This window comes from Astatotilapia calliptera, chromosome 9, assembly GCF_900246225.1.
Source record: "Astatotilapia calliptera chromosome 9, fAstCal1.2, whole genome shotgun sequence".
NCBI lineage: Eukaryota > Metazoa > Chordata > Actinopteri > Cichliformes > Cichlidae > Astatotilapia > Astatotilapia calliptera.
This window is the reverse complement of record NC_039310.1, coordinates 11967573-11987791: the sequence shown is the minus strand read 5'-3', so window position 1 is coordinate 11987791 and position 20219 is coordinate 11967573. Positions and strand designations below refer to the sequence as shown.

The following is a 20219-nucleotide window of genomic DNA, read 5'->3' as shown; positions in this document are numbered from 1 at the left end:
ACTAATAATACACATTTTGTTTAAAATATATTTAAAGAGCAGCTGTATTTGCTCTGATACATTTGAAATTATAAACTATTTGCACAAATCTCCTGATAATAGAAAGTAAATTAATCATTGGTGCAAAGATCAAACTGGTTTCTTGTCTGAAACAACCAGAGCAGGAAGTTAAATCAAAATCATCTAACACAGATCTAGTTGACATGAAAGCAGAACAATCTAAACTCATTAGATTTATGTTTGTTTTATTAAATAAATTCTTCACATTATATAGACCACCTTGTTTCGTTTTAAACACATGATTAACTATGCAGACCTTGATAAATTGACTTAATTTCACTTGCCACTTTCAGACTCATTTATTAAAGTTAATAAAGACAAAATGAGTGGTCAGCGGTCATTGTGATATTCTGTGCCACATTTGTGAATGGTTTGCATGAGTACAAAAACCATTTTTGCCTCAAAAAGCTGCTGTGGGGGTTTACACAGAGGTGTAACTGAACGGCTGCAGGTCAAATAACGTGAAGATGTTTTTGCAAAAATGTTCTATGTGAGTGGAAAGTTCTTTGGGTGATCTAATACTGCGTTAATTGATGCAAACATGCAGTGAGTTCATTTCAGTAATTAGCTGCTAATTTTAGCTGCTAATTTTAGGCATTAAGTGTTTCATATTTTATAAAGTGTGAGGTGGAAAGATTTGGTAAAGCTCATTTTGCACGGCAGCTTTCTAACTGTACTCTTTTTTTCAGACCTGAGAATCAGCATTTTAAAGAAATGTAAATGATGCCAGTTGGTAGAAACTGCCTGACTGGTTGTAAAGCGAAGAAGAAGCTCAACCCCCCCACATTCCTGCCCACACCCACAAACCTCCTTAAAAGCCCAGGAGAATTGCTCTTAAGTCACCTTCCTGCTTGGTTTGGAGCTCTTTCATCAGAGATACTTTTTCCAGTTTTCCTCTTTTAATCACTGGGATTTCATGGAAGATTATGGGATGCACTTTTCTCCAGGTATGTACTCAGCATTATTGCCTGGTGAGCTAATATGAACAGAGTTGGCAAACCTCTAAGAAAACTTGCAAAAATACTCTTTCACTCTGTGTTGTAAGTCCAGATGGCAGAAGTCACCATTTCTCCCTCCACAGTTGAACAGAGTCCACTTTAAATCCTTTTTGGTTTTAAAGAATCTACAAATATCCGACTTATTTTTTTCTACTTTGTGGGAAACTTTTGTGTTTAAGATTCATTGTGTTGATGCTCAGTCATCAGGTAAGTAAATCCCTGAAGGTTGATTCAGTTCACCTGGATGTAATGTTTTCAATGGGAGAAATGTTTTGTGACTTCTTCAGTCTGAGACCTTTTGGGATTTAAGACTCATCAATTTAACCTTTGTTAATTTTTTCTGTTAGAAAGTCAGTCGTGCCAAAACATATCAGCAACTGACCCATGTGGACCATATAGACTTGTGCTTACTTGTCCTCTTGTCTCTTTACCCTCACAGACTCGTGGAGTTCAGGCAGCGGCCCTGAAGGGAGTCTTTCCTTGGAAGAACTCGCTACATGGGCAGAGACTGCTCTAAAAATGGAGATGAGCAAAAAAACCGCTGATACCTCTGAGGCTGTTTCCCAGTTCAGTCTCAGAGCAGAAACAAGATTTTGCTCTCCCAAGAAGCCAGGATGGCAACATCACTGCCACTCTGCACCCTCCCAGCACTGCTCCAGAGAAACCTAAAGGAAAGGCCCGGGTGGTGTTCACGGAGAGGCAGTTGAATATTCTTGTCCATCACTTTAATTTGAAACGTTACTATGAGCCAAGGGAGATGAAACAGCTGGCAGAGATGACAGGTCTGACCTACAGACAGGTGAGTGTTTTTCAATTCAATAGAACATAAGAAATTGAATTTTGGGTCCATTGTACTGACTAAATGTTTTCTGTTTTCTTCCGTCTTTAGGTAAAAACTTGGTTTCAAAACAGACGGAGTAAGTTTAGGAGGAGGTCACATCCTCAGCATGTGAATCAGGATGTCCCACTTCATGTAAGTATCTCCTATTATTGAACTGAATTGTTTATGATTTGATTTTATGGTATTTTTAATTTGGTTGTTGTTTTGATCTGTGTTGTTCAGCACTTTGGTCTGCCTGGTGTGTTCTTAAAGTGCTATACAAATAAACGATGATGATGATGATTCTGTCATTATCTGGGGAATTGACTGTATTTAAAAAAGTGTAATGCCAATAATTTAAAACAACTATTCTCGTTTTACTGACAGTCCCCTTGTCCCCTTCAGTTTCAGGGAGAGAGACATCTCCTATTAGAGTATCTCCTATTATTAAAAAGCACTGTTTCTGATTCTGTCATTATCCGGGGAATTGATTGAAGTATTCTTGAAGTATTCTTATTTTACTGACAGTCCACCTGTCTGTGTTTCAGTTTCAGGGAGAGGGACAGCCCCCATTCAGGCAGCAGTACACCGAGCACCAGGAGGTAAACCCAATCCCAAATGGTGGAAACCATCAGGGCCCCTATCATCATGCTGTGGACAGTTTTGCTCCTGGACCTCAGTGGACCTTCCCCAACTCGCCCCAGACATTTGGCTGGTCGATGCCACCAGACAACGGCCAGTATGAATTTAACCCTGCTGCTGGTATGAATGTACATGAAGAATACTATATGCCTTTTGTATGAGAAACTGTAAATAAAATATTTACACCCATTCAAAACTGAACTTTCTCAGCCCCCCCCCCCCCCCCCCCTTTATTTATAGAGTTTTTACATGTAAGTTGACATATCAGGCCCAATAAAGAGGGTACCACAGACACAAAGATATATCTCAATACAGATTAGGCCATTAAAGTTAAATAAATAAATAAATAAAATAGAAATGAAGGAAAAAGTGGGAAAAACACACACAGAGAACAATACAAAAGAAAAAGCAAAGAGAAAAAGAACAAACAAAAACAAACAAACAAACAAAAAAACACTCCCCCCAGAACCAGAACAAAAGAAAACCCCATGGTACTAAAGTTTAGTCTGTTGGAAGTGTTTTCAATGAACTGAAGTAAATAATAAAAGGCTGCCACATCTGTGAGAACTTATTAACATTTCCTCTGAGTCTGAATTTTATTTTCTCCATTTATAAAAAGAACATAACATCTTCCAGCCAACGTGATCGGGCTGGAAGGTGATGAGCTTTCCAAGACAGCAAAATTCTACGTCGTGCCAGCAGTGAAGTGAACATAACATCCAGCTGTTTATGACTAAGGTTTAGGGTGGCATCTTCAGAAACACCAAACTAGTGGGCATGGTTGGAGTGTAACGCTCAAAACATGAGAGAGCACTTCAAAATAAAAAGTCCAGTATAACTTAAGTGTCGGGAAGGCAAAAAACAGGCGTTGCATCTGTTGCACAGGTCAGGAATGCTGGGGTATATTTTAGATAATCTAGATGTGTAATCTGTATACCGTCTTAAACTGAATAAGGGAGTCTTGCACATGAGGCTGAAGAATGAATTCTGTCAATTACTTTGTCCCAGTAACCTTCAAGAAGCTGAAGACCCAGTTCCTGTTCCCAACTCAAAGCAATTATTTGGTTGAGTAATTGCTCGATGCCATAATTAAAGTATATACTTGTGATATTAGAGCCTTACTGTGAGGCTTCAACTGGAATAAGTCTTCCCACCAAGGCTTGAGAAGCTGACTTGGAAACTCTGGCAAGATAGAAGATGCACAGTGTCTTATTTGAAAGTAGCAGAACAAATGATACGAGGGCAAATCATACAAAGAACAAAGGTCACTAAAGCTGAGAAAAATGTTATCTTTAAAAAAGTCATAAAAACATTTGATACCTTTTCTTGCCCATATACGAAAGGAGGAGTCCACCAGCGATGGGGGGGAAGAGGTAGTTGTTGCAGATTAGGGTCAGAGCAGAAGCAGAGACTGAATTGAAGTGATGCCGGAATTGATACCATATTTTTAGAGAGCCAATTAGAACAGGGTTGTCTGTGAATCGTAACAGGGAAACAGGAAGGGATGAAAATAATAGTGCTGGGAGTGAGGAAGAGAAACATGATTGAGCCTCAAGGCAACACAAAGTAGCTTGAGGATCATTCAGCCAATAAGTATACTTTTGAATGTTGGCTGCCCAACAATAGGATCCTGTTTGTGGACTTCAGCTCTGCCTTCAACACCATCCTTCCAGACCATCTCCGAGGCAAGCTTTCCCAGATGAATGTGCCTGATCCCATCTGCCAGTGGATCACTGACTTCCTGATGGACAGGAAGCAGCATGTGAGGCTGGGAAAGAATGTCTCGGACTCTCGGACCATCAGCACCGGCTCCCCTCAGGGCTGTGTTCTTTCTCCTCTGCTCTTCTCCCTGTACACCAACTGCTGCACCTCCACCCACCAGTCTGTCAAGCTAATCAAGTTTGCAGATGACACCACTGTTATTGGGCTCATCTCGGACGGGGATGAGTCTGCCTACAGGAGGGAGGTTGAACGTCTGGTGTCTTGGTGCAGCCACAACAACCTGGTGCTGAATGCCCAGAAGACAGTGGAGATTATTGTGGACTTCAGGAAGCACACAGCCCCACTCCCCCCATCATCCTGACTGACACCCCCATCACCTCTGTGGACTCATTCCGCTTCCTGGGTACCACCATCACCTCCGTCATCAAGAAAGCCCAGCAGAGGATGTACTTCCTGAGGCAGCTGAAGAAATTCAACCTGCCAACACGGACGATGATGCAATTCTACACTGCAATCATCGAGTCCATCCTCACCTCCTCCATCACCGTGTGGTACGCTGGAGCCACTATCAGGGACAAACAGAGACTGCAGCATGTTGTGCGCTCTGCTGAGAAGGTGATTGGCTGTAGACTCCCATCTCTGCAGGACCTGTACACCTCCAGGACACTGTGGCGTGCAGCTCGGATCTCAGCTGACCCTTCTCACCCTGGATACAGTCTGTTTGACCTGCTCCCCTCAGGCAGGAGGCTCCGGTCCATTCGCACCAGAACCTCTCGCCATAAGAACAGTTTCTTCCCCTCTGCTGTTGGACACATGAACAATAACCGTATGACTGTTCCCACCACTAACACATGACCCTACGCTGTGTTCACTGCATCATTCCATGTTTGGCACTGATCACCACCTGCACTCATGTATATATCTTTCTACGTAGCACTTTTAATTCTTATTCTTACTTTTATTTTTTCATGTCTATTTAAGCGCAATTTATGACAGTATGTTTGCACTGAAGCACCGCAGCAATTTCCTAATGTTGTAAACCTGCTCAACATTTGGCAATAAAACCCTTTCTGATTCTGAATAAAACATCAAGTTGGGCAGAGCAAGACCCCCACTGAGCTTACCCTGTTGTAGTGAAGTCATACAAATCCCAGGGGTCTTATTTGTCCATATAAATGATGAAATCATTTGATTCACAGATTTGAAAAAGGATTTAGGTAAAAACAGTGGGATACACTGAAAAAGATAAAGAAATTTGGGTAGAATATTCATTTTTATAATATTAATCCTGCCAAGAAGTGATACAGGAAGGTTTGCCCTCATTTGAAAAGCCAACCTTACACAGGTCAGCAAAGGGTTAACATTTGCTGTTCGCAAAGCTTTAAATGAACTGGTAATACGCACTCCTAGATATCTAAAGCCTGAAGAAGCTAGTTGGAAATCAAAATCGGTTTGTCTAAGCTCTTGTGCAGCTGGGTTTATGGGAAAACATTCACTTTTTTATATATTAATCTTGTACCCAGAGAAAGAGCCAAAATGTAGAAGTATTTGCATTATAGAGGATAAATGAATTGTTGGATTTGTAACATATAATAATAAGTCACCTGCATATAAAGCAACCCTATGTTCCGTACCACCACGAATAACCCCTTGAAACAGAGGCGAGGTTCTGAGAGCCACAGAGAGAGGCTCTATTGCTAAAGTGAAAAGTAAAGGTGAGAGTAAAATACTCCGAAATCAGTGTTAGTACAAACAGATGCCAGTGGCGTAGTATATAAAAGATGAATCCAAGATATAAAATTGTTACCAAAACCAAATTTCCTCAAGACTGCAAAAAGATACCCCGATTCCACTCAATCGAATGCTTTTCCAGCATCCAATGAGATCACCACCTCAGGGACGGTGCTATGATTTTTGGAGTATATTATATTAAGAAGGGACCGTATATTAAAAAAGGAATGTCTTCCTTTAATAAAGCCTGTCTGTTCGTCTGATATAATAGAAGGGAGAACTCTTTCCAAACGGGTTGCTAGCAGTTTGGATAAGATTTTAAAGTCTACATTAAGAAGGCTTATTGGTCGATAGGAGCTACAACAGGTAGGATCCTTTCCTTCTTTATGCAGTAATGAGACAGAAGCCTGTCTTAGTGTCTGAGGGAGAGAGCCTTGTTTCAGTGACTACTCAAAAACCGACAACAGCAAAGGGGCCAGTTTTAAGTGGAATTTTTTTATAAAATTCGGCAGGGAACCCATCGGGACCAGGGGACTTTCCAGACTGTAAGGATGTGATTGATGATATAACCTCATCCAAAGTGAGCGGTGCATCAATGTCTGCTGCTGTTGAGGTTGCGATTGTAGGGGTGTCCAATTTGTTAAGAAACTGGTTCATATCTATAAAATTAGAGGGGAACTATGATGCATACAGAGCACTATAAAATGGCTTAACAATTGAGTTGATTTCCGTTGGATCAGAAGTCAAAGTTCCTGATTCATTTCTAATTTGCAAAATTTGGCGAGGTGCCGATTGGTGACGTAGCTGGTGGGCTAGCACACGAGAGGCTTTATCACCATGTTCATAATAGTTGCCACGGGACTGTAATATCAATTGCTCTGCATCATGGGTTGACAGGCGACTGAACTCCGATTGCAGGTTAAGATGCTGCTTATATATTTCAGGTGAGGGAGTTTGAGCGTGTTGCCGGTCTAGAGCTTGAATTTTGGCAGAAAGTTCATTTTGCTTAGCTTTCGTTGATTTAGATAGGTGAGATAAATAGGAAATTATTTGGCCCCTGAGGTAAGCTTTAAGAGTTTCCCATAGTACACTGGGGCGTGCAGCTCGGATCTCAGCTGACACTTCTCACCCTGGATACAGTCTGTTTGACCTGCTCCCCTCAGGCAGGAGGCTCCGGTCCATTCGCACCAGAACCTCTCGCCATAAGAACAGTTTCTTCCCCTCTGCTGTTGGACACATGAACAATAACCGTATGACTGTTCCCACCACTAACACATGACCCTACACTGTGTTCACTGCATCATTCCATGTTTGGCATTGATCACCACCTGCACTCATGTATATATCTATCTACTTAGCACTTTTAATTCTTATTTTTATTTTTATATCTATTTAAGCGCAATTTATGACAGTATGTTTGCACTGAAGCACCGCAGCAATTTCCTAATGTTGTAAACCTGCTCAACATTTGGCAATAAAACCCTTTCTGATTCTGATAGTAGAGAATTTGAGGTGTCCTCAGACTCATTCGTAGTTAAGAAATCATCAATTGCAGATGAGATATAGTCACAGAAAGCTGAATCAGACAAAAGAAGAGAGTTCAACCTCCATGGATGCTGAGGTCTATAGCCAGCAGACAAAGCCATATGCAGGACTAATGGAGCTTGATCAGATATAACAATCAGGAGATATTCAGAGTTGCAAACTTTAGAAGCCATGGAGCCATTTATAAAAAAGTAATTGATGTGAGAATATGTGTGATGAACATTTGAAAAAAGGAATATTCTCTGGCTTCGGGATTAAAAAACCTCCAATCAATGTGTCCATTTTGGGTCATAAAGTGTGAGAAAGCCCTGAACATAGCAGATGATGCTTTCGAGCCAGTGGCAGATTTGACTAAAGCTCGGTCAATAACGCAGTTTAAATCACCTCGAAGATCAGGAGGGTGCGTCTTTAAGTCAGGAATCATCCTCAAAAGATTATTAGCAAACACAGCATTGTCAAAGTTTGGGGCATAGACGTTCACTAAGACAACTGGGTTATTCATGAGGGTCCCTACAACAATTAGATATCGTCCATTTTTGTCAGCAATCAATTTAGTAAGAGAAAAATGTATTTTATTCCTAATTAAAATTGCCACTCCTCTGGCTCTACTATCTACAGTGGGGCAAAAAAGTATTTAGTCAGCCACCGATTGTGCAAGTTCCCCCACTTAATATGATGACAGAGGTCAGTAATTTGCACCAGAGGTACACTTCAACTGTGAGAGACAGAATGTGAAAAAAAAAATCCATGAATTCACATGGTAGGATTTGTAAAGAATTTATTCCTAAATCAGGGTGGAAAATAAGTATTTGGTCACCTCAAACAAGGAAAATCTCTGGCTCTCACAGACCTGTAACGTCTTCTTTAAGAAGCTTTTCTGTCCCCCACTCGTTACCTGTATGAATGGCACCTGTTTGAACTCATCATCTGTATAAAAGACACCTGTCCACAGCCTCAAACAGTCAGACTCCAAACTCCGCCATGGCCAAGACCAAAGAGCTTTCGAAGGACACCAGGAAAAGTATTGTAGACCTGCACCAGACTGGGAAGAGTGAATCTACAATAGGCAAGCAGCTTGGTGTGAAAAAATCAACTGTGGGAGCAATCATCAGAAAATGGAAGACATACAAGACCACTGATAATCTCCCTCGATCTGGGGCTCCACGCAAGATCTCATCCCGTGGGGTCAAAATGATCATGAGAACGGTGAGCAAAGATCCCAGAACCACACGGGGGGACCTGGTGAATGACCTGCAGAGAGCTGGGACCAAAGTAACAAAGGTCACCATCAGTAACACACTACAACGGCAGGGAATCAAATCCCGCAGTGCCAGACGTGTTCCGCTGCTGAAGCCAGTGCATGTCCAGGCCCGTCTGAAGTTTGCCAGAGAGCACATGGATGATACAGCAGAGGATTGGGAGAATGTCATGTGGTCAGATGAAACCAAAGTAGAACTTTTTGGTATAAACTCAACTCGTCGTGTTTGGAGGAAGAAGAATACTGAGTTGCATCCCAAGAACACCATACCTACTGTGAAGCATGGGGGTGGAAACATCATGCTATGGGGCTGTTTTTCTGCCAAGGGGACAGGACGACTGATCCGTGTTAAGGACAGAATGAATGGGGTCATGTATCGTGAGATTTTGAGCCAAAACCTCCTTCCATCAGTGAGAACTTTGAAGATGAAACGAGGCTGGGTCTTCCAACATGACAATGATCCAAAACACACCGCCCAGGCAACAAAGGAGTGGCTCCGTAAGAAGCATTTGAAAGTCCTGGAGTGGCCTAGCCAGTCTCCAGACCTCAACCCCATAGAAAATCTGTGGCAGGAGTTGAAAGTCCGTGTTGCTCGGCGACAGCCCCAAAACATCACTGCTCTCGAGAAGATCTGCATGGAGGAATGGGCCAAAATACCAGCTACTGTGTGTGCAAACCTGGTAAAGACCTATAGTAAACGTTTGACCTCTGTTATTGCCAACAAAGGTTATGTTACAAAGTATTGAGTTGTATTTTTGTTATTGACCAAATACTTATTTTCCACCATAATTTACGAATAAATTCTTTACAAATCCTACCATGTGGATTCATGGATTTTTTTTCCACATTCTGTCTCTCACAGTTGAAGTGTACCCCTGGTGCAAATTACTGACCTCTGTCATCATTTTAGGTGGGGGAACTTGCACAATCGGTGGCTGACTAAATACTTTTTTGCCCCACTGTATTTGGCCAATAAACACGATTCTGATTCTGATTCTGATTCTGAGATGTATATTTGTGAATGTGGAGATGTTATATTGGTTTCACTGGTAAAAATAAATAATTGAAATGGGTACATATTTGTTTTTTGTGAAGTTGCCTAATAATTATGCACAGTAATAGTCACCCGCACACACAGATATCCCCCTAAAATAACTAAAAAAAAAAAAAAAAAAAAACTACTTCCAAAAACATTCAGCTTTGATATTAATGAGTCTTTTGGGTTCATTGAGAACATGGTTGTTGTTCAATAATAAAATTATTCCTCAAAAATACAACTTGCCTAATAATTCTGCACTCCCTGTAGGTCTGTTGACAGAGCTCTGTACAGGTCTGCTCGAGCTGACCTGAAAAGGGGTCCCACCTGTCCAGCAACAACACATGGCATGGAATAATAGACATCATAAACCACAGAGGCAGAACTGTGAAAACAGAAAACCTGAGTGTGCAGCTAGCAGAGGACATAAACAGCTTCTTTGCCCGCTTTGAAACACCACAACAGCAGCATTCATCTGCCTCAGCCCTGCTCCCATCCTCATCCTCACCTGGTTCCTGCACCGCTCCATTCACTGTAACGGAGCACGATGTCAGATGAGTGTTCCTAGCAGTGAACCCCAGGAAGGCGTCCAGACGGAATACGTGGTAAAGTGCTAAGACCATGTGCCCACCAGCTCACCCTCATCTCCACCAGAATCTTCAACCTCTCACTGGATGAAGCAGCCATCCCATCCTGTCTAAAATCAGCCACAATCATCCCAGTACCAAAGAAGTCTCCCATCACCAGCCTGAACTATTATTGCCCTGTGGCCCTCACACCGGTAATCATGAAACTAGTCCTTCAGCACACCAAGGATTACCTCCCCCCAGAATTCGACCCCCACCAGTTTGCATACCGTGCAAACAGATTCACAGAAGATGCCATCACCCTCCACTCGGTGCTGAGTCACCTAGAACAGCGGCAGAGCTACGCCAGAATGCTCTTTGTGGACTACAGCTCACCCTTCCACCACTCGCCCATTGAGAGCCTACTAACTTACTGCATCACAGTATGGTACAGCAGCTGCACTAAGGCGGATAGAGCCACCCTCCCAGCATGTTTGCAATGAGTAGGAGATGCTCTGTATCTCACTGTACAACTGTATAGTGACAAAGGTATTGGGTTCTTTTCTAAAAATTGCTATAAACAGAGGAACCCAAACTGATGAAAAGTGGCGAATATTTTTTTTCAAATGACTATTTTTAGTGGATTCTTGATATAGAAGCAGAATGACAGAATGTTAAAAGAAGTTACTTTTAGTCATTCTAAGCTGGGCATTGCGTTCTCTGGCTGTTCAAAGCCATGGAACTTTAGACTTTCCAAGCAAATAATGATGGCCATACTGATGTTCTTTTCAGTACATTTTACTTTATGTTCATTTTCATTTTTATGATGTTTCTATTTTTACATAATTCCTCCCACATAGCAAAATTGGCATGGCCTGGATCTGTCCCACACAATGTGCTTACACATGGCCTGCGTACCGCAAAGAATGACGGCCCTATGGTGGCCCAGATCTGGTTTACCAGAGGTGGCCCACACATGAGCCAGCACAAGGCCAGTTGCAGACACACTGCTGGCCCTGTGCTGGCCCAGAACAGTTTCAGCTCTGGCCCCAGATGTCAGCCTAATGTGTACCTTAGCCATGTAAGCCATGTAATAACAACATGTGCTGGAACATAATAGTGCAAAAGTAACATGACGAGACTCTGTTCAGACAGTGAATGGACTGATTCTTATACAGCACTTTTTTACTCACCCATATTACTCAAAGTGCTCTATACAACATGTCACATTCACCCAATCAGGCCAAATGTGGCATGCCATCACATAAACAGTGCCATCTTACCATGCCAGAAGTCAGCCAGCAGTGCCGGCTTGACACCAGATCCAGGAAAGACCCGTCTGCTATGTGGGATGACTTGTTCTTTTGGCATTTTAGTTGTGGATTGTGTTTGGACTGTGTCTCTTGCCCTTTCAGTATTGTTTCCTTGTGCTTCTAAGTGTCCCTTTGTTTCTTTTTAGGTTATGTAGTATGGGTTAGAGATATTTTGTATGTTGTTTTTGTTTAATAAATCTGCCTTTTGGATTATTCCCTGATGTGCCTGAGTTCTGTTATTTAGTGTCACTTTGAAAGGTCACACAGCCAGCATTTACATAGAATTGTTCTTTCAAATTTTGATAAAGATTACAGTGAATTGAGATGTAACTTGGCCCAGAGGTACAGTAGGATGCCCAGAGTAAGAAAGTGTTGAAAGTTGGACCTCAACTATTATGGGTGATTTTTAATGAATTTTTGAAATTTCCATAATTGTAGTGTATTGACTGTATTGAATTGAATAAATGTTTCCATTAATTTCTGAGGAGTTCTACAGTAAATCTGGATGAAAATTGGCACACAGGTACAGTAGGTGTCCCAGAGGAGGGATGTGTTGAAAGTTGGACATCAACTACTCAGGATGATTTTTAATGAATTTTTGAAAATTGACATAATTCTACTGTATTGGCCGACTGCATTGGATACAAGTACCCTTTAATTTCTGAGGAATTCTACAGTAAATCTGGCTGAAACCTGGCACACAGGTACAGTAGGTGTCCCAGAGGAGGGATGTGTTGAAAGTTGTACATCAACTACTCAGAAAGATTTTTAATGAATTTCTGAAAATTGACATAATTCTATTGTATTGACTGTATTGAATTGAATATAAGTTTCCTTTAATTTCTGAGGAATTCTACAGTAAATCTGGATGAAAATTGGCACACAGGTACAGTAGGTGTCCCAGAGGGGGGATGTGTTGAAAGTTGTACCTCAACTATTCAGGATGACTTTTAATGAATTTTTGAAATAAACATAATTGTAGTGCATTGACTGTATTGCACTGAATATGAGTTTACTGTGATTTCTGAGTAATATTACAGTAAATCTGGGTAAAAACTGGCCCAGAGGTAAAGTAGGTGTCCGAGAAGAGGATTGTGTTGAAAGCTTGGCATCAACTTTTAAGAATGATTTTTAATGAATTTTTGAATATCCAACCAGACTGTCACGATGGCTGTATTGGGCTGTTCCATTGTAATTTGTGTGCGCGCGTGCGTGTGACTGTTCACGCGCGTGCATGTGTGCGCGAGTCTAGGCTTTCAATCAGGATATAAAGCGAAAAGGCGCTACCGTAAAGACTGGTGTAAAAGCGCAAGGAAATTTATGCGGCGGATAGGAGGCGAATGGCTTGACCGCGGCTCACAAATGACGGCTCACTTTACCGCAGTCAATAGTTGGGTTGCGGTCACGTGGTTCTGATGACGTGCGGAGGCAGCGCGATTTTTGAGTGGAGGGCGGAAGTAAACATGGAGGACACTGTGGAGAGTCAGGAGAGCAGCTATTGTGCAACTTTAGACCCCGTTTCTCGGGAGAGATATAAACAGATAGTTAAAAAATATATCGGACGTGATCCGTATTCTTTGAAAATGTCCGAATACACCACAGAAGTAAAGGATTTGCCTACTATCGAGGCTGTGGATATCACCAACTACTTGGTCCTCCAGACTTCTTACTACACTAGGCAGCAAATGAAAGCTTTCAAGAGTCTGGAGGCGTACAATTTTTTTGTCAGCGGGTGGGTCCACAACCTTGGAACAAAACGTCTCCGTGATGGATACAGTTTGGTGTTTGCAAGGGTGAGTGTTTGTTCTTATATTGCTTTATCTTAAACACGCTAACAGTTAGCGGTAGCGGCTTTAACGTCAACAAACATGCCACATCCTTAGGACTTCGTTAGAGTGACAGTTGTTTGTTTCAAGGTAAACCATTCTCAGCGGTCTAACGAGACACCTCTGAAGACTTGGGTAATTGCAAAGGAGGATGGAGAAGTGATTGCAGCTCATTGCAATTGTATGGCAGGGTTAGTAGCCTAATTAAGTAGGATGTTATTGCAATGAGAACACACACACACACACACACACACACACACACACACACACACACACACACATACGCATAGGGCACTGCTAGCATTTTGCAGGTGTACTTCAGTAGTAGTGGGGAGAGAGTGTTTTCTTTTAGCTAAGAATTCATCAGCTAAGAATTTGTGTGATTGCCTTAGATCCCTCATGACACTCAGATGCATTTTTCAGATAGAGGGTAGAACTATTCAGTCATGTCATCACCTAGATAATGATTTCTCTATAGGCTGTTGAGAAAGAGTTAATGAATAAACATGTTACTTCAAATAAAGTGCCATTGCACATTAGTATTAGTAAGCTATGCATCATCAAAATGTACTGTAAATATTGCATTTCATGTTAAAAAGATTATGTGCTCTATTTCCAGACTATCAGAATCATGCTCGCACGTTGGAGCTGTTCTTTTTGCAGTTGAAGCTGGGGTGAAAATGAGAGCGACATGCACATCAGAGCAGTGCAAGTGGCTGATGCCATCTCATGTTAAAAAGGTAAGCCAAAAAGCAAAATGTAGGATAAAGAATGTTATATTGGGACTTCATGTGACAGTAGGATAAAATATCTTCCCCTATACTGCTACCTTGTCGTGGTGGGGAAGCTTGAGTGCCTCAATGACCCTGTAGGCTATACCGGCGGGGGCTTCAAGCTCCTGGTAGATCTAATCAAGCCGGGCAGGTTGCAGGTGAGGGGTCAGACAAAAGGCAGTACTTTAATAAATGAAGAGTTCTATTCCAAAACGCTATAACAGCATTTAAAAGCCATTTCCTTTTTCATGACTAACATAACCATGACTGCAGAACCGTATACTGTATATCACACCCTTCTCATGCATGCCTCAACACCCTAGCACTTGTTTTCTGCGCACACACACACCTGACTGCAGCACTTTATATATTCACATTTCTCATGCATTCCTCAGTACTCACAACTCCTCACACCACATTTTCATCAACATGGAACTGCTTACTTTCCACTCCTTTTATACCCAGCACATGGCACCTCCATCCCCACCCAACATACACACACACACTTCACTGCCAACCAACCACTATACCCAGCCTAAAACACACATACTCACTCCACTGCCATCACTGTTCAATTTCGAATATTTTTGGAAACGAATATATAGCGTTTTGGAAAAGAGCTTTTTAAATTTTAATGATCTTCTTTGGCTTAATTTTTCCAGATTCCTGCTTGCCCAGTAACTCTGATTGACTTCTCTTCAGCAAAGTCAAAAAAACGAAAGCTTGAGTGTTCCATTGATGGCTGCACAAGTACACAAAAGGTTGGGAAATCACTTCCATGCCCAAGAGTGCAGAGAGATTCAGAGACATACTGTAGGTTTTTTGAGAGTTTAAGCAAAAACTGTCCAAGGAGTGCAGCACTGATGTCTAGGGAACCTTACCACAAAGAATTTGTCCCCCAGTCTAGCATGCTTCCTAAAACTGTGCCTGAGTACAGAACACCAGAGACACTGCAGCTCAAGTTCTTAAGACCAACCCCCAGCAACCATCAAAGAGCTTGATCAAGGCCATATGCTATCCAGAGGCATATAGGTTCACCACAGCTGCTACAAGGTATTTAGGGTTTGATGTAGGGTAAGGCAGAGTTAAGATTTGGGGTATGAAACTGTCCATAACTGTAACTAAAAAAGTGTTATGAAGATGGAGGTTAGTTATAGGCTTATACGGCTAGGGTTATACAGGGTAAGAACTAAGTATAGTTTAGGGTAATGGCATATTGTATAATACATCACTTTACTGTTTTACACATCCAATACTAAGTAATAATTTCCTTTTCATGTTTGGCATGTGTACTGTTTATAGTTATGGATGCAAACATGAAGCACAAGCCAGAGGAGCATATGAGAAGCTTATGAGCCAGGAGCATGCAGGCTTCTCATGTATGGACAGCGGTCTCTGGCTGAACCCCAAGTGGCCATACATGGGGTCCTCCCCTGATGGGATAGTCACTTGTGACTGTCATGGAACTGGCATCTGCGAGATTAAGGTATTGACTCTGTTGTAGTCAAGGCCATAGGTGTGACATCTTTCCATAAGAATCAGTGAACTGAGTAAAAATGCAGGAAATACCTTTTCTAATTTCTAATCTATTGTTCAATTAAGATAAGATGAGGCTTTATTGTCTGTGTCAAATAGACATTTGTTTTGGGCAATGAGAGATTATGATAACACAGACCACACCCATCCTCTTTGCTTCTTCACTGTTTCATCAGATAAATCTTGATTGTTGTTCTCATCACTGTGATTTTAGTGCCCACACTCTCAGAAAGATGCGGTCAACCTGCGCATGCGTGCTGGGGAGAAGGGCTTCTGCCTCATCAGTGACGGGGATAATGTCACACTGGACCCAACTCATGACTACTATTACCAAATTCAGGCACAGCTTCACATTGCAAATGCAGAGTACTGTGACTTTGTTGTGTGGAACCGCAATGACATATTTGTTGAAAGGATTTTGCCTGACCTTGAGTTTTGGGATGATGCGATTCCTAAAGTTGAGTGTTTTTTTAGAAACAGTATACTCCCAGAAATACTGGGACAGCAAGTTACAAACATACATGTGTAATGTGATAAAAGGACGACAACATAATGACATTTTGAATATTGTTATGACCTGATGGTAGTCATTATGAGTTCTGGCTATTGTATTTGCTCTGACGTAGCATTAGAGCACAAATTGTCATTTAATTTTATTGTACATTTAATTGTGTCATTTAAGTGTTGTGTAACACTACACAATGATTAAATGCTATTGAGGCAGCATAATAATACATTGGTGGTTTATTTACAAGATTAGACTTTTAAACAAATAAACAAAATAGATTGCAATCCATCTCACAGTATAATACTGTACAAACTGCCAGCACAATATGACAGTTGGTGAAAAATATTTCATTTGAAAACATTTACAGACTAATCAGGAGTCAGGACTTAGGTACTACTATTACTCTACCCTGTTCTACTTATCACCAGAGCCAAGCAGCAGATACTGGACACTACTCTTCCTCTCCACCCCCTTCTGTGAGCCGTGACAGTGACAAGACATTTAATTTTTTTTAACTGATTGATTACCACCCACCCCCCTTACTCCAGTGGGACAACAGACTCGGAGAGATTTGATAAGGCACAACAAATTACCCCAATCTTGTCGATCAATGCATGTGTCTCACCTGGCTTTGTGGACATGTTCTCTATTGGCATAGCCCTGCTCTGCAGAATTTGATATTTCCTCCTGACTAAATCTATGACTCGCTCAACATGGATACGCAAATTGGCTATTTTCCTTATCTCTGCCACTTCATAGGCTGACAGCTGTTTTCTCCCTTTAGTGAATGCCGGTGTCTGTAGTGAAGCACAGTAAAACCCCAAATTATCGCCAATATTGAACCCACGATCTGCAAGGACAATATCTCCAGGTAACAAGTTCTTTAGGAGGCCACTCTCTATTGTGATCTGCTTATCGCTAACTCTCCCTCCCCAGGCAGAAGATATGTAAGTGACGTAGCCTTGGGGGGCAACACCAATCAAAAATTTTACAGTGTGATGGTGCTTGTAGTTGGACCAAGTTTGAGCTTGTGCAAGAAGATTAGATGGTCTCTCAATAAAGACTTCAAAGCAATCAACAATCACAGCCACTTTACATCCAAATGCCTGTCTGAAACTCAGTGGCATCGTAGCTTGAAGAACATGTCGCTCTGGCCACTCAATTAGGAACTCTAACCTTTTATGAAGTATGTCAATTACTTTATGCCAAACTCTAGAAGCAGTGGACAGAGAAATATTGAACCTGAAAGCTAAATCTTTCAGGGGCAGATTTAGTCTCAGCCTCAGCAAAACTAGTATGAATTGTTCAAATTTGGACAACAAAGACATAGGTCCCGAGGTGATATAGGGCTCGCACAGTTCAAAAATCTGAATTAAAACTAAGAAGTTGGGGAGCCCTGTGTAGAACTTTGTCTTGTCTTCATTTTTTTCAAAAGCCTCCTGGCTGAACTGTGTGTCCAGAGCCTTGCTCCGAAGATCAACCAGCTCTGCTGTGTTCTGTCTCAAAACATCCTCCATCTTCTCGATGTCATCCATCGTCAGCTCTGTCTGGCATCCAGCATCCGCACAGCCTGCAATATAACAGTGGGGGAGCATAATAGAGGCAACCTCAATTTTTACTCATTTTCACTGTAGGAGTTTTTTAGTGGGCTATTAGAATCTGGTGTAATGTGTTTAATTCACTATGTTAATTTAATGTAATTATTTTTTTTAATCAACAAAAAAACATGTTGCGTCTAAACAAAAAATATATTTATATGTTTCTCACCACAGAAACCTTACATTACGGATATCTTTACTTATCTGTGAAAGGAGACTGTCTGGAATCTGGCAATATAAGAACCATAGCAGTGTACAAAAACCTGTGGTGTGTGCCTGACGGTAATAAGTGCCACTTTTTCTTTTTTTCTGAATAAAATGGTATGGATTTACTCTGTGATTAAAAAATCACAAACATGTAATATGTAACTTGGACCATAATCATTACAGATAATGGCATCTTTTTCTCTTTGACATGATTCTTGTTTGTTTTACATCTCAGCACAATATCTTACCTGGATAAGTGAATGTCTCATTCACACTGAAGTCTTCTGGTTGTGGATTCTCAGCTGGAAGCTGCAGTTCGGGGTTCTCCACTGTCACTAGGCTCAAATCCGGGCTCTCAGCCGTCTGTTGCATATCCAAAATCGCCTCTGCACATCGATGCTGTTCTGCCTTAAGCTTCATTCTTTTCTCTCGTTTGAGAACTGATTCCGATCTGGGTTTTCGTTCGTAGCCGAGATTGACCGTCGGAGCCCAGTCCTCCGACTCTTCGTCATCCAAAGCACTTGGGCAGCCTATAGTCCCAATCAAGTCAATATTAGACTACTAACTTAAAAGCACTAAGTAAACGAGAATTTAACGACAACCTAATGCTAATAAGTTCGTTTGCAAACATAACATTACCTCTGACGAAGTGGTCGCTGCAGACACGGGCATTGGCAGACTCTGCTCCTCCCGACTGTAAACGTAAATTTAAAATCCATTTTTTCCTACGTTTTTCGGTTAGAATTTTCCATTTTTCTCCTCTTCGTTGGGCTATTTTTGGTACCCTAAAATACCGTTTATCAGTTTCTCTGGTCGACCTACTGGAGCATCCGTAAACACAACAGGACATAGGCATTTTGCGTACTGTCTGTCTGTGATTTTGCGCTTATCTTTTTCACTTCCGACCGCCAGTCAAATTTCGCGCTTTACGTCGACGTCACGTCTACGTCAAATGAAACCTAGCTATTGACAGTGTAAGCGGACATCATCATCACTATTCCAATCAATCTTCTCCACACAGACAAGCATAAACACACTCGACTATCACTAAATCAAATTTAACACACGTTTGTAATGACGCTCGTTCATTTTACAATAGGGCTCATTCGCTCAGTCAGCAGGTGGCAGTATCCTCGTATCGTTAGCTTCATAGCATAAGTGCCTAAGTCATTGACTTAGTCCAATGACTTAGGCACTTATGCTATGAAGCTAACGGTATACTGGGGAGTAAACTGCCATTAAACAAAGAGAAGAAGAAAACCCCTGTACATGCGCGGCACGGATCGGGGAGTCCTGATCCGTAACGATCTTTTTATTTTTCGTTTTTGTCTACATTATATTGAAATGCTTTATTATTGGAAACATGTTAAGAGATACTTATTATTCTTAACATCTTAACAGATACTCTGACCCGTAACTATCGTAAAACGCTTCGACCGGAAGAAGACACCTTTCGCGCATGCGGGGTACCGATCGGGTTTCCGGTACGGATCGGGTAGTGACAGTGACAAGGCTGTTTTGTCAGAACACCGGATCCTATGGCCGCTGTAGCTGAGCTCGCTTTTCTTACGAGCTTCACGGATTACAAGGTCTTTTATTTGGTCGCAGAATAACCGGAGCTGGACTCCGGTGCGCCCTGTCCAGCTCGGGCGGTGAGGGAAGCACCTGCGCTCCGAAAACATCGACGAGGAGCTGAAAAAAGAAAGCTGTCGGGTGTGGGCCTTCAATGTCCTCAGGTAGTCTCACAAGTCGTATTTTCTGCCTTCTGCTGCGACCTTCCAAGTCTGCCACCTTGGATTTTAGCCAGTTGTTGTCTTTGCGAAGCGTAGAGCATTCGAACTCTAATTGGTCCAGACGTTGGTCAAATTCAGTGTATGTCGACTCCAAAGAATTAATGCGTTGACCGTGGTCCTGCACTGCAGACTGCACACTGTCTAACTTAGAGGACAAGTCCTGAAAGGATGACTTGAAGTCCGCTAGCAATGCAGCTCTATGCTCCTCGAGCATTAAACTAATCTCGGCTGCAGTTACAGGCGCCGCAGGTGTCGAGGTTTTTCGGTCTCGGTCTTGTTTGCCCTTT

General features: G+C 41.8%; 1 protein-coding gene, 1 long non-coding RNA gene and 1 pseudogene across 3 annotated transcripts; 2 read left to right on the top strand and 1 right to left on the bottom strand.

Annotated features, from left to right (window-relative positions):
- Positions 1-976: 976 nt before the first annotated feature.
- On the top strand, positions 977-11856 carry LOC113029900 (homeobox protein NANOG-like; annotated as a pseudogene).
- A 770-nt stretch (positions 11857-12626) lies between these two features.
- On the top strand, positions 12627-16490 carry LOC113029725 (uncharacterized). 2 transcript variants are annotated; one of them, XR_003273482.1, is made up of 5 exons: positions 12627-13708; positions 14137-14257; positions 14953-15051; positions 15593-15776; positions 16041-16490. It is a non-coding gene; the product is annotated as an uncharacterized LOC113029725 (long non-coding RNA). The 2 variants fall into 2 exon arrangements; XR_003273483.1 differs by having other exon boundaries at positions 14953-15343.
- A 62-nt stretch (positions 16491-16552) lies between these two features.
- LOC113029724 (uncharacterized) lies at positions 16553-19170 on the bottom strand. Its single transcript, XM_026180718.1, has 3 exons — positions 18779-19170; positions 18388-18669; positions 16553-17904 (listed from the first exon to the last, which is right to left on the bottom strand). The coding sequence occupies exons 1-3, from the start codon at positions 18993-18995 to the stop codon at positions 16874-16876; spliced, it is 1530 nt and encodes a 509-aa protein (XP_026036503.1). The 5' UTR covers positions 18996-19170; the 3' UTR covers positions 16553-16873.
- Between the last annotated feature and the right edge of the window lie 1049 nt (positions 19171-20219).